Here is a 13,035-nt window from a genome sequence, read left to right as displayed (position 1 = left end):
TCACTATCCATTTACAAAAAAAAATTGCAACTTAATATTCTGATTCACTGTTAACGTTTATTTCCCCAGAATTCTAGTTTACTAGAATAGTATGAATAGTATCTGAGATTAGTATAAAAAGAAAATAAATTTTATCAAGGATTGATAATTCTTTATTAAACTGACTAAAATTTGGCTGTTTTTTTTGTTTTTTTAACCCCTTCTTAAATGCATCATTTATCATATGTTTGATATTTGATGCATCCGATAAGCTAACTTGTTTTACATAGTTACAAATATTGTACATATCACTCCTGTTTAATATGTAAATAAGAAAAAAAAAAACATTGTTACTCCGTGATATTTACCTGTATAAAGAACATCATGTTCTGAGACCTATACCAATTCCTTTATCACATTTGTCAGGATGTCCAGGTAAGTAAGAAAAGGAAGATGTCATAAGAATTGATTCCTGGTTGGTCAGTGATAGACTAAAAGAACTTATCCTATCCTCTATAAAGATTAGTTCCCTTATAAGGTCGGACCTCTCTTTAATGAATTTCCATATAGCGAATTTTTTTGATTTTCCCCTAGTCATTACATTGAAAATAGTTTCTGTATAATGAAGAAAATTTCCATATAACGAACTGATTTTTTAGAGAACTGGGTATGTGCTGAAAGTGCGAATTAAGAGCTAAAGGAATTAATTCTTAAGAGCCTGCATTGAGCTAAAATATTCCACATTTTAGTAGTGCCCGTAAAACCTGTACAGCTGCTCCTACTTACCAAGAAGTCGTGCTGGTTAACTGCTATCTATGTGTTCCCCGCCATTGGCAAAGATTAAGGCATATTCCCGATGCAGACAATACGCCGTGGTCAACCTTTTTTTGTACTATAAGCACCCTCTTAGAGAATTAGGAGAGAGTGATTTTTCCTTTATCCTGGAAATTCATTTCTTGTTTCGGAGGAATGAATCCGCCCTTTCACTAAATTTCACTTGTCTGTTTTACATGGTAGGTGGTGCCTCCATAGCCAGGTGGGTAGGAGCAGCAGTGCATAGCACACGCTTCTTGATTAGACCGGGGTTCGAGCCCATGACGACCAAATACGGTGGATGTGGAAAGGTCAGGGAATGACCACTGCATATCCCCAGAACAATATGGCCTTAGTTGCTAATGCTCCTAAAAACCAAATAACAAACAAACAAACATGGTAGGTACAGGTTGTCCCTAAATCAGTTTTGTTCCATTCTGAATATACTGTTTCGATTCTCAAACTGAGGAAATGGGACCCAGTCAGAAGCATGCGATATTATGCCTGTATGAAGATGTAGATAAAACCCGTTTTTAAGTGGATGAAGTTGATCCGAGACCAAAACATGCCCAAATATGGAGGATGCGGAAAGGTCAAGGGAATGACCACCGCATATTCCCGGAGCAATATGGCCTTAGTTGCTAATGCTCCTAAAAACCAAATAACAAACAAACCAAAACATGTCAATATCAGGGCCATTAATTTAAAAAAAAAAAAAAAAATGGGTTATGGATTATGCATCTTTTCTGGTTCATAAAACATTCCAAGCCAGTTCTGGTTGGCTGGACAAATTTAAAAAGCTCCATGGCTTATTCAAAAAAGTTATTTCTGGCAAAAGTGGACTTGTAATCGAAAAATACTGATACCCATTGGAAAGAAACAGTTTTGAAAAAAATTATGGAAGAGTGCAAGCCCAAAACCATATTCAACATTGATAAAACAGGTCTGTTTTTAAATGTTTGCCAAAGAAGACACTGACTTTTAAAGGCGATAATGTTTAGGTGGTAAAAATAGTAAGGAGATTGCTATTTTTGTCTTGGTGCAAATATGGCTGGTAATGAAAAACTGATGTTTTAGATAATAGGGAAAAGTAAACAGCTGCAATGTTTCAAAGGAGTAAAGTCATTAAAGTTGGACTACAACAAAAAAACTTGGATGACAGGTGAAATTTTTGAATAGTGAATTTTAAATTTTGATAGAAAGATGACGAAAGAAAACAGAAAAATTAGATTGATTGCCGACAACTGCTCTGCCCGCCATCACTCAGTAATTTCGAAACTTGCAAGTGTGAAGCTTGTTTTCTTCCCTCTTATACGCAGAATAGAAACCAACAAACCTATAGATCCCCAGATGTGCATATCAGAGTTGGCAAAAGTGTGCAGTCAAGATGTGATGGAAACAACGATTAAGAATTGTTTTGCAAAGCAGGTTTTGCTAAAACACTAATTAACAGCAGTGAGAGGGGTGAACTACTACAAGATATCGAGCATTCTTGGGAAGAACTACAAGTGAGAGGTTCGATCAGTGGAAAATTGTTCTTGACAAATTTTTGGTAGTTGATAATGATGTCATAGTAGTTGAATATCCAAGTGACTCCATTTTTTAGAGTATTCAAAGAACTAGTGACAATATTGACGATGAGTTGGATGAAAGTGAGGGCAACGAAGGCAGTGACAGCGATATTAAACCTTCCAAACATGAAATTTTGGCAGCATTTGAAACTTTTTGCGTTGAGGCTTTCAGTGTGAAGAAAAAGTATTTGGGTGTTTAAAGAAATGCGAACACTTTTATGAATGATGTACAATCCAGTGTAATAATATATTGTGTGCATCATGTAAGTAGTTATTTCTTAATATAATATAAAATTTCCCCTGATCTTGTAATGATATATACACAGGCATTCTCGCTTTGAGTTTTCGTTTTAAGAGGGTTTTTTTTTTTTTTTTTTAAGTATCAAGTATCAACAAAATCGAAAATATGAATGTTAAACATTCATAAATACTGCATTTCAAACCACACATGTAGCTATACAGTACAGTGTACCCAGTTTTACGATATTAATCCGTTCCAGAGACACCATCATATCGTGAAAATATCGTAATGTTGAACCCAATAACACATTGTTTTTTGGTAATTCGTTCCATGACCTCGGAAGTTGAAATATTTGCTATATAACTCTCTAAAAGGTTATTTCAATAGTGTAAATTGTATTAGTTACCAAATAAAATCACTAAAATGCACTACACTTTCATCGTTATCCTATGCTCTGTTATAAGAACCAATTTTGAATATCTTTGTGATATTTTTCTAAAGCACATTTCTGGAGGTCAAGACCATGAAACAATAAAAACAATTTGCATTTTCCGGTTTATTGGGCTTTTCTGTTACTGCAAGCAGTTATAAATGGGTAGTAAACTCGATGTTATTGCATTTGCAAAAATACCGGTAGCTGGAATTGTGTGGGGTTTTTTTTTTTTTTTTTTTTTTTTTTTTTTAAGCTTGTAAACTTGTTACTCCCCACAAATTGTGTAAATTTCTGTTTAACGAATTTTGTCAAGTGAACAATCGATTTTGTTATATAGAGCAGTGATCTCCAAACTTTTTTGGTCTCTCACCCTTTTTTTATTTAAAAGGACTAGCACGCATCCCGGAATGGAAAATTAAATATATAAGTATAATATATATTTTTTTAAATTTATAAATCATTTACATGGAAGGCATTATATCTAAAATCACATAATTTTAAAAGATCACAAATAAAAATATAAAACAAAATTAAATTGAAATTCAAGTACAAAATGATATGAAATCATTAATGTAACAAGTGTAGTAAATGTATTATAATACTTTGTTTTATTTATAAATAATTTACATGGTATGCATTATATCTAGAATCGCATATATAAAATCACAATCTAATTCAAAGCAAAAATACAAAACGAAATGGAAATTAAAGTACAAAGTGGTATAAATCAAATAAACAGCATTTTTTAGTGGGAATAATGTGCTTGAATATTTTTCATTATTGCTATATATCTTGGTTTAAAAACTTGGTTTATCTTGGTTTGGAAAAAAGAAAAAAACAAAAAACTAAAAAAAAAACATTCACTACATTAAAAATCTGTATTCTGTTATTGAAAAGTTGCATCCATAATGCATCTGTATCCCTCCTCATATTTCTATTTATTGCTTTCTCTTTAGATTTTCCTATCTACATTGCGCCTCTCTCTCTCTCTCTCTGTGTGCGTGCGCGCGCAAATTGCCTCTCTCAGCATAATTTCAAAATTGTCTATATTAAAGGCATAGGAATAACTATAGTCGTGTTCCGTGATCTGTCATTTCCTGATATATCTTGATCACCGAAATGAGTTTGTATGTGATCAAAGGATCAGTATAGGTCCCGGAATGTGATGCTTTTCATATAAGTAAATATCATGGAATAACTGTGTTTTTCAGTTGTAGTTATATCTTAATGGAATTAATATGCAAAGGTAAACCTTACTTAAAGTCATGATCAGTCCTGTGCGATTCAATTTATATATTATTCAGAGGGTTATTTTTTATTGTTGCTCTGACTTATAAAATATATCACAAATAATTCAATATGCATAATCTTACAAACGTTTTCTCCTTTTAATCTTCTAGATTTCCACCAAACATCACCTTATGTTATCACCTGCAGTGTAGATCAGACTGTGAAGGTCTGGGAATGCCGTTAATAGTTAGATATCTGCCTACGGACAGTCTGTGAATCCAGAAACTGATGTAAGATGGTAGTTTTACTCACCATTACGTCATTAAGTAGCCGCTAAATTTTCAGTGTTGCTCCCATTGTTTTTGGTAAATAATGTCGGAGTTAGTTCGAAATTTTCTCCGACTTTGTGGTTCTTCTGTATTGCCAGTGCAAGCACTTCAACTCACAGAGTTTCTAATATCCCTCAGCAGAAGTTTGCACATATGTGTGGAGATAGGCAGCCTTATATATATATATGTTTGTACAGCATTAATTTTAACTAAGGTATTAAAAGTTCATTGCCAAACTTGTCTTGCCCTTATGTAAAAGTAGCTATCTGTACAGATTGATCTGATACACCAAAATAAGTGGCATACTTGTAATTGCTTGTACATGTATTATAACTGAGATGAATTTTAATGTTTCATTAGTTTAATTTATTAATCAGATATTTGCATATTTCTGATGCCTGTTTGTGGTTTTAAACAGACTGGAGAGGAATGTTTAATATCAAGAATTTAACTTTTGTTGTGTCAGATCTCTGTTGACATCAATAGTAATTGTAGATTAATACAGTCTTCACTTCTGCAGCTTTACATATGTAAACCTCAGTATATGATAATATCCTTGAAACCTTTTGGCAATTAGTAAATTACTAAATAATAAACCTCTTTTATATGTTAGTTGTTAGTTCTAAAGTATACAGAAGTATAAAACACGGAACTGTACACATGAAAATAGAAGCAACCAGAAAATATGGAATTCTGTTGTGGCTGTGTAATGCTGTTTATTTGATTTTCATGACTTTTCAGTAATTTGCCTTTTATAGACATACTAATGACAGTAGATAATTCTATTATAAGCTTCCATTGTTCATATATATAGATTTTGAAGAACCACAATGAATGCACAATAATGCAACTCCTTAAATAACAAAAATTAGGTGATCCATGGCTTTGACCCAGTGAAATTTTTAGGAAAAATGGTGGGGGGGGTAATAAAAAATGTGCATTCCCATTTTACTGAAGCAAATTTTTTAGGTTTGTATAATATGTTTAAATTAAAAGTAGTATTTAAGTACTATTAAAACTGTGAAATGTATCAGGCTGCTTGCACTTGTCTGCTAGGTCATGATATGCAAGTGGATCTGTTTGAACTGTAATATGTAGATAATTTTAAGTGGAAATGTGATGTACATAATCTGTGGTTTAAATACTGTATTAAGAAAAGTTTGTTTGATAGTTCATTTAATTTTTGAAACTTTCTGTGCCTCAGGTCAGTCTGTTTGCAAGGTGATACTGGTTATTACCAATTCAAGAAGAAATTCCTTATCCAAGTTTCCTAAATTAGCTGATGAAGATGATATATATAGTGCTGGTTCATTTCGTACATTGAATATAACCTTCCTGTTGCTTTGGAAGAGCAAATTTGAGGAAGTTTTTTGTATTATTTAGTCACATGAGACGAAGTCTGAAGCAGGAACAAAATTGTAGCTGAACAAACAATGGAGAAAAAGCAGTAAAATATTTGTATCTAAATCAAGAAATGTGTGTATATATATCTCTTGTATAGCAAAGTGAAAGACCACCTGAATTTTGCATTTTTTTTTTTTTTTTTTCCATAGTACAGATTGGAATCCTAATATTATTAAACTAGTTACACTTTAATAGTTGCTTGATGGGGAAAAATTCCCAAGTTACATATGGAAACATTAGTGCAGTTATTCAGTTGAAAAAGTGAAGTTCATTACCTCTATTCAAAATGAGCTAACTATAACATATATAAATTCTAAAAAGAAGTGTATTTTTAAGTTCCAAAGTGGGGATGAAATTAGCATGTTGCAGAAACAAATCAACAGTACAATAATCTCAAAATAGTATTTTGATAATTCAGAAGTATAAACTGCAAGTTCCTTTTTCCTCCTACGTAAAACATTTGTTCAAATTTTGTGTATACTTCAGAGTCATTCCTTAATGTTAATTAATAATAGTTGTAATTTCATAAGCATTTTTCTTGACCAATTTTCCTTAAATTGATCTACATAAACTTTCCTCTTATACTGAAACAAATTATAGCTGAGCTAGACTTAAAGATAAATTTTAATTACTAGAAAAAATTTATTGGTAATTTGATCTCATAATTAACATTTTCTAATATCTAATATTGTAATGTTAGGAAACTAATTCATGCATCTAATTTTTTTTCTAGGTTCTAAATAGTTTTGTTACTCACAAGGAAAACTTATTTTGTTTGGTTAATTTATTTATTTTATTTATTTTTAAATTATGTGTAACCATTTTGTTAAACAAAATATTTACTGATTGCACAGATATGTATAAAAAATTTTAACTGTTTTTTTTTTTTTTTTTTTTTTTTTTTTTGAATTGCTGTGCAATACAACACATTTTAACATTCTTCAGAGCAGTATGTATTTAGGAACACTAGTTGCTTGCCTGATTGTACTTTGTTTCATTTAGCTTCAGAAAGATGACATATTACATACCATAATATTATAAAGTAATCTCAGTAGTTATCAAAAAGTTTGGAGCAATAGCAATAGACTACTTAAAAAATACCCTGAATACTATATTGTGTAGTATTTGGGATATTTTTTTTTAACAAGGAGAAAGATTAAAGAGGAGAAATTTTTAAGAGGAGAAAGATTAAAAATTTAGACATGGACTTTGAGTCCTTAGCTCATTATTCAGTAAACCTTTTGACATAAATGATGGCTATAAAAAAAAAAGTATCATTTAAAGTACTTATGATTATAAAGATTCAAAATATCCTTGCTTGAAATTATATTTATCCTGAATGTGACCCCAGCCAAGTTGCCAACTGTTAGTATATTTATAATAATATTAAATCATTGTACATCAGCACAAAGTTGCCTTTTATTAGTCTTGACAAAATACTTATGTATATGTTTAGGTGAAAGTAGATTACCTAAATGTATACTGTTTGATGTATTACAATTTACAGTATAAAGTCATTTATGAACTTTACATAAAATAAAATTTTCAGTTGAACTATTGTTGAAATTTTAATTGAATTGTATATGATTATTAAAGCACATCGCACATGAAAGTACTTTTAAAATTTGTTTTTAATTTATTACAAATTATAAACAGCTCGACAAGAACATTGTTTTGGTTGTTGAAAAAAAATTCGACAAGTTATTTTTAATGAAGTGATTAGAGGAAAATTAAGTTCCCCTCCCTACTATATAAATTCTATTCATTTAACCTGTGCCCAGTTTAATCGCAAAAATCTTTTTGAATCATAAGAAAACCTTTAGGATGTAGAATGATGCTATTTGAAATTCTACAAATTTCATTTTCTTACTTTTTTTTTTTTTTTTTTGTTGATTGAAAATGATAGAATTATTTGCTTTTCAAGGTTTAATTCCACTAAACACATCTTCCTTTCTGCCATTCAATATATATGTCCTGATATGTTGCTGTTGCTAAACAGATTTTTTAAATATATACATGCATATATCTTTGGGCATGTAATAGTTACTATAATGCCTGTATTACAGGTCATGTTAAAGAATAATATGAGTAAGTTTTCTCGTGGTGTGAGATTTCTTGTAAATATTGCCAGTAGTGTTATTGTATTAGTACAGTTGTCAAGTGTAATTTCATAATAGCAGAATAATCTTGACTGAATGCCATAGTTTAATATTTCCTTTTAATTATCTGATTCCTTCGTTGTTGTCCCAGTGATATAAGAAGCATAATTTAAATTTAATTCCTCCCCTTAGAGCTTCTTGCTGCATGAGATTAAGCAGGCATTTCAGCAAATAGCCTTATGTCAGAAGGATCGCCATTACACTTAGCTGCACTGATAAAAAGTTGGGGGGGGGGGGAACTCATTGAAACAATTGTTATATATATTTAAAATTTATTTAGTGTTATGGCCATGTAAGTGATTTGTAAAATTTAAAATAATTAAACAAAAGTAATAAAACTAAGCATTATTGTACTGATTTCCTTTATATTACCTGTATTGCTTTAAGTAGTGGTAATGCATTCTGTATGAATATCTAGTGTGAAATAAGTAAAATGCATATTAGTGCATCTACACATATGCTAGTTAAAATGATTTATTTTTGAGAAAATTACTGACTGATCCGGAAGTAGATAGTTATCTTCCATTTGTTGAACAGATACTATGGTTTTATATTGAAGATGGTTTGTTTGCTGAATCAGTCTCTTAATCTTAAAATATGTGACCTTGTAATATGTCATGCTTGCTATCAGTGCCTCTGTTTCAGTGACATCAGCGTGGTGTAATGCTATTGTACCGAAAGCTTCTTGTGATTCATGGCTAGGACTATTTCTGAACCTGTGTATTATACACTCAAGATAACTTTTGAGTGACCATTGTGGTTAAATAAAGTGGAATTTTGCTGCCCCTGAGTGTGCGTAATATTACATTGATGATATATTTATTTTTTATCATACACTTAATTAAAGATTGACACATTATCCAAAAATTCAAACTTCTTCCTTTAAGCAACTTACTATGAAAGGATTTTTTTTAAAGTTGTCACATAATCTTCATTCTGCACGCTGTCTGTTAATATTGAGAATTTTGAGGAAAGTTTACTGGCATTTCGTAATTGAGATTATGCAGTGCAGTTCACTTTATATTGATATAGTGGAAGAAGATAAATGTAGATTCCTTGTATGGCGTATATATACAGTCAAACTTTGTTATAACGAGATCACGGCTGTAACGAGCAAAAAGCCATAATGATTTTAATTTACACTTATTCCCATACAGTCACTTGCTATTATAACGAGCGTACTACACTGATATACCGTACACATTTTGGTAACCATGCAAACATTTTTAATTGCTTTGGTAGTCAAAAAAACCCAATCCTTGGAATAGACAAAAATGAAAAGGGCAACTTAGCTTTTGTGACCACCTGCATCGGATTAGCGGCCGGTTTATGACCTTGTCCTTTCAGGGATAGAGAGAGATAGGGGGCTGTACAATAGTGTATTGGTGTTCTGCTTGTCGCATTACCCTATTTGCAGATTGTCTTGTATTCACTGGACCATAAATTTGTTTCAGGACTTCTAAGAATTTTGGAAACGGGACTTCTAAGAACTTTGTATGCATGTCACTTTACTGCCATTTTAAAGTAAAATCAGTTAGAAATGAACCCTTCCTTTGGAAATGTGTCTGCTAACAAAAGAGAGTGTCTCTCGATTCGCAAAAAAGTCGAAATTATTCATGAGTTAAACAGTGCTTCTCAAACTATCTGTGGTGAAGGACCAGTTTCTTTTATTTCCAATCCGTCGCAGACCAGTAATAGACAAATCGTTGGGATGGGTAACATCCGCGACAAATTTCCAATTCTTCACTGACCAGCATCGATCTGCAGATCACACTTGAGTAGCATTGAGTTAGAACGTGTGCAATTGTCCTCTTCAACAGTATCGACATTGTGGAAGAATAAACATGTTTACATATCAGCATTGGAAAAGAACATAACTGGGGAAGAAAAAATTTAGAAAGTGCGAGTTACAAATGTCCATGAAGCATTGGTTCAATGGTTCCCTACACAAGTGCTGGATTTTCAATAGACGGTCCAATCTTGAAAGCCTAAGCAAAAAATTTTGCTAAACAATTTGTGCGCGATGATTTTTTATGTAACAACGGTTGGCTGGGTTTATGACCAGTAATAAACCCAGCCAACCGTTAAAAACCAAATACAAGCATATTAATACAAATAATATGTGGGTATATACTAATATTATTTTTTTCTCTCTCATATTTCTTTTGTTTTTGAATCTCTTTATATCAAGTTACTAAGAATTTAAAAAATTGGAAGTAGTTTTAACTCCACTGAGTGAGTAATGGTTATAACGAGGAAATTTTGTTGGTCCCTTGATTCTCGTTATAACCAAGTTCGACTATATATATGTATGAGATGTGATCAAAAAGTTTGGGGACTTTAATATGTAGGAAATTGAGCTTACTAGCTATTTGGATGGATCTCTTTTGAAGTTGTTTCCTTGACTGTATATATACAGACATCAAAGTTTCTGCTACTTCTGGGCCGCCTCCGTAGCCAGGTGGGAAGGAGCAGCAGTGCGTAGCACACTCTTCTTGATTAGACCGGGGTTCGAGCCCGTCACCACCAAATACGGAGGATGCGGAAAGGTCAGGGAATGACCACCGCATATTCCCGGAGCAATATGGCCTTAGTTGCTAATGCTCCTAAAAACCAAATAACAAACAAACAAACAAACAAACAAGCTACTTCTGGAAGCATTCCTGTTAGGCTTCTTTTGTAATGGCTCATAGTTTTTGTGTTGTATTCTGAATAATTTCCTCTTGTTACAAATCTCTGACCTTTCATGTGAGATTTAAACTTGGGAAAACAAAAAAAAAATCGGGGAGCTAAATCTGGTAGCAGATCGGAGGGACCATGGTGGAGTGTTTCACAAAGGATTCTTCAACTGAAAGTGCTAAGTTGCAGATGATCAAGGTGCAAGCACCCACTTTTCTGGCAGTAGAACTGTTTTCTAAAATTTCTGGTTTTGTTTTGAGATTGTCTTGGTTTTTTGGACCTTGGTATCCGTTCATAGCCATGTGCCCTCTGATATAGTGGCTTTGCCACTTGTAACTCATTTTGGAAAGATCTGGGCATGACCTTTAGAGATCCCTCCAGACAAGATACTTAAGATCTTATCAATTGGAGCTGTAATCAACTGATCTCAGGTGGGGGGTTCCCTCCCTTGTTATTCTGGGTTTCTCAGAACAACATTCAAATTGGCCCACGAAGACACTTCTGCAATGGAGCAATATGGTTTGAATCACTGATACTCCTAAAAAACAACAATAACATAGCCATGCACCCATGATTCTTCACCAAACATGTAAGAACTCTTTTGTGATCATCAGTGAGAACACCTTATATACACCCTCCTTTTTATAGTAATTTGTACACAAATTGTATAAAGAGTTTCAGCAGGGATAGCTTTCCCTCTAAACCTCTCTTTTCCTCCCGTCTAGCTTGGTACATTGTATTCCAAGTGTATTTTCTTAAGGCTGATATTGTTGCTCAATTTTCTTTTTACATTTGTAGGGTAGGATCAAAATGTTTCAGCACCAAGTTTCATTTAAAACAAATGTAATATTTACTGATAAGAACACATAATAAAACCTAGCTAAGCTGGAAAATCATGAACTCACTTTGTAAGCTGTATTATGTGCATTTATATGATAAAGTAAACAAAAATTAAATTCTTGGTAGACCTCTTCCCATTTTTTGTAAATGATGAGAGGACGCTTCACTGATTGCATGTCAGCAGAGCAGAGCCTTTTAACATTGTTATAATATTCCATTACACTTCTATGCCAACTGAGGATGTGCCAGTAAAAGCTGTTAGTGTAGCTATTAATAGTAATTTGTTTTTGTAATTTTTATTTTCATAATGACATTGACTATTTTCACTTTTTTTTTTTTTTTTTTTTTACATTTGTTATATAATTGTAGAAAAGCTTCTTTGAAGGTTTTTTTTTTTTTTTTTTTGGGAAGTTCCTTGATTGTGTTTGTGATATCTTCTGTAACTTCAACTTCACAGGAAAAATATTGTCAGTTTAATATGTTCTTCAGTTTTGGGGGGAAAAAGTAATAAAATTTGCACGTCAAAATTGGGTAAAAGTAGTACAAGGTAAGTCAAGTAAGTAAGGAGAATAGTGTAGGATAATAATTATTATCCTACAATTATATTGTAAGATAATTTCCAATTATAATTAGAAAGTTCAAATCTTGATTCAGTAACATAATCTGCTGTTAAAACCTTGAAAGAAATTGTTCTTTTCACTTTTTGAAAGCATGATTGTAACAGAACACTTATGCCAAGAATTTAAACTGCATTCAACTGCTTCTGATAATGCAAAATTTTTGCATTGTGAAAAGGGGTTTAACTTTTGATAATGCAAAATTTTTGCATCATGAAAAGGGGTTGAAAGTGACCAACACCTTTCTGCTCAGGTTTCATATATATATATATATATATATAGATATAGAGAGAGAGAGAGAGAGAGAGAGAGAGAGCATTGCAATACATTAATCCTAAGGTCTGTTTTATTATATGGGTGTTATGAATGTGTTCATTCCTCAACAATATCACACATAATTTGCTTTAAGTTTGGATTTATTTAGATGCTTAACCTGATTATACATTATTCTGATAAAGAAACCATTTTCCTTTCAAAATTTTTCGATACAGGTTGAAATTTCTTGTTTTTGGACATTTAGCACCAATTTTATTTTGCTATAACAGTGTATATGAAAAAAGTAGATGTTAGAAGTGGAATACCCTCAAGGATTGGTACTTGAACCATCACTATTTTCTTAAATGATATTGACAAAGAAATAGAGGACATGTGTTGAAATTTGTAAAGATGATGCAGAGTTAGAGGAAGAGTGATTAACAATCAATGCCAAGCAGTGTTCCTTCAGAATGACTTGGATAGGG

The 13,035-nt window shown here is 32.2% G+C and overlaps 1 protein-coding gene across 5 annotated transcripts in view; it reads left to right on the top strand.

Moving 5' to 3' along the window:
* LOC150089027 (lissencephaly-1 homolog) overlaps positions 1 to 13,035 on the top strand; it is a 212,618-nt gene that overhangs the window by 197,895 nt on the left and 1,688 nt on the right. For 3 of the 5 annotated variants that reach the window (XM_090369782.1, XM_090369781.1, XM_090369783.1), the window contains one exon: positions 4,438 to 5,791. In XM_090369782.1, coding sequence (XP_090225908.1) covers positions 4,438 to 4,511 — 74 coding nt within the window. In that variant the 3' untranslated portion in view covers positions 4,512 to 5,791. The other 2 variants (XM_090369784.1, XM_090369785.1) reach the window with 2 other exon arrangements.

Source organism: Mastigoproctus giganteus, chromosome 3, assembly GCF_048544385.1.
Source record: "Mastigoproctus giganteus isolate SK-2022 chromosome 3, ASM4854438v1, whole genome shotgun sequence".
NCBI classification, from domain to species: Eukaryota; Metazoa; Arthropoda; class Arachnida; order Uropygi; family Thelyphonidae; genus Mastigoproctus; species Mastigoproctus giganteus.
Note: the sequence above shows the minus strand (reverse complement) of the source record. Positions and strands in the feature narration are given on the sequence as shown.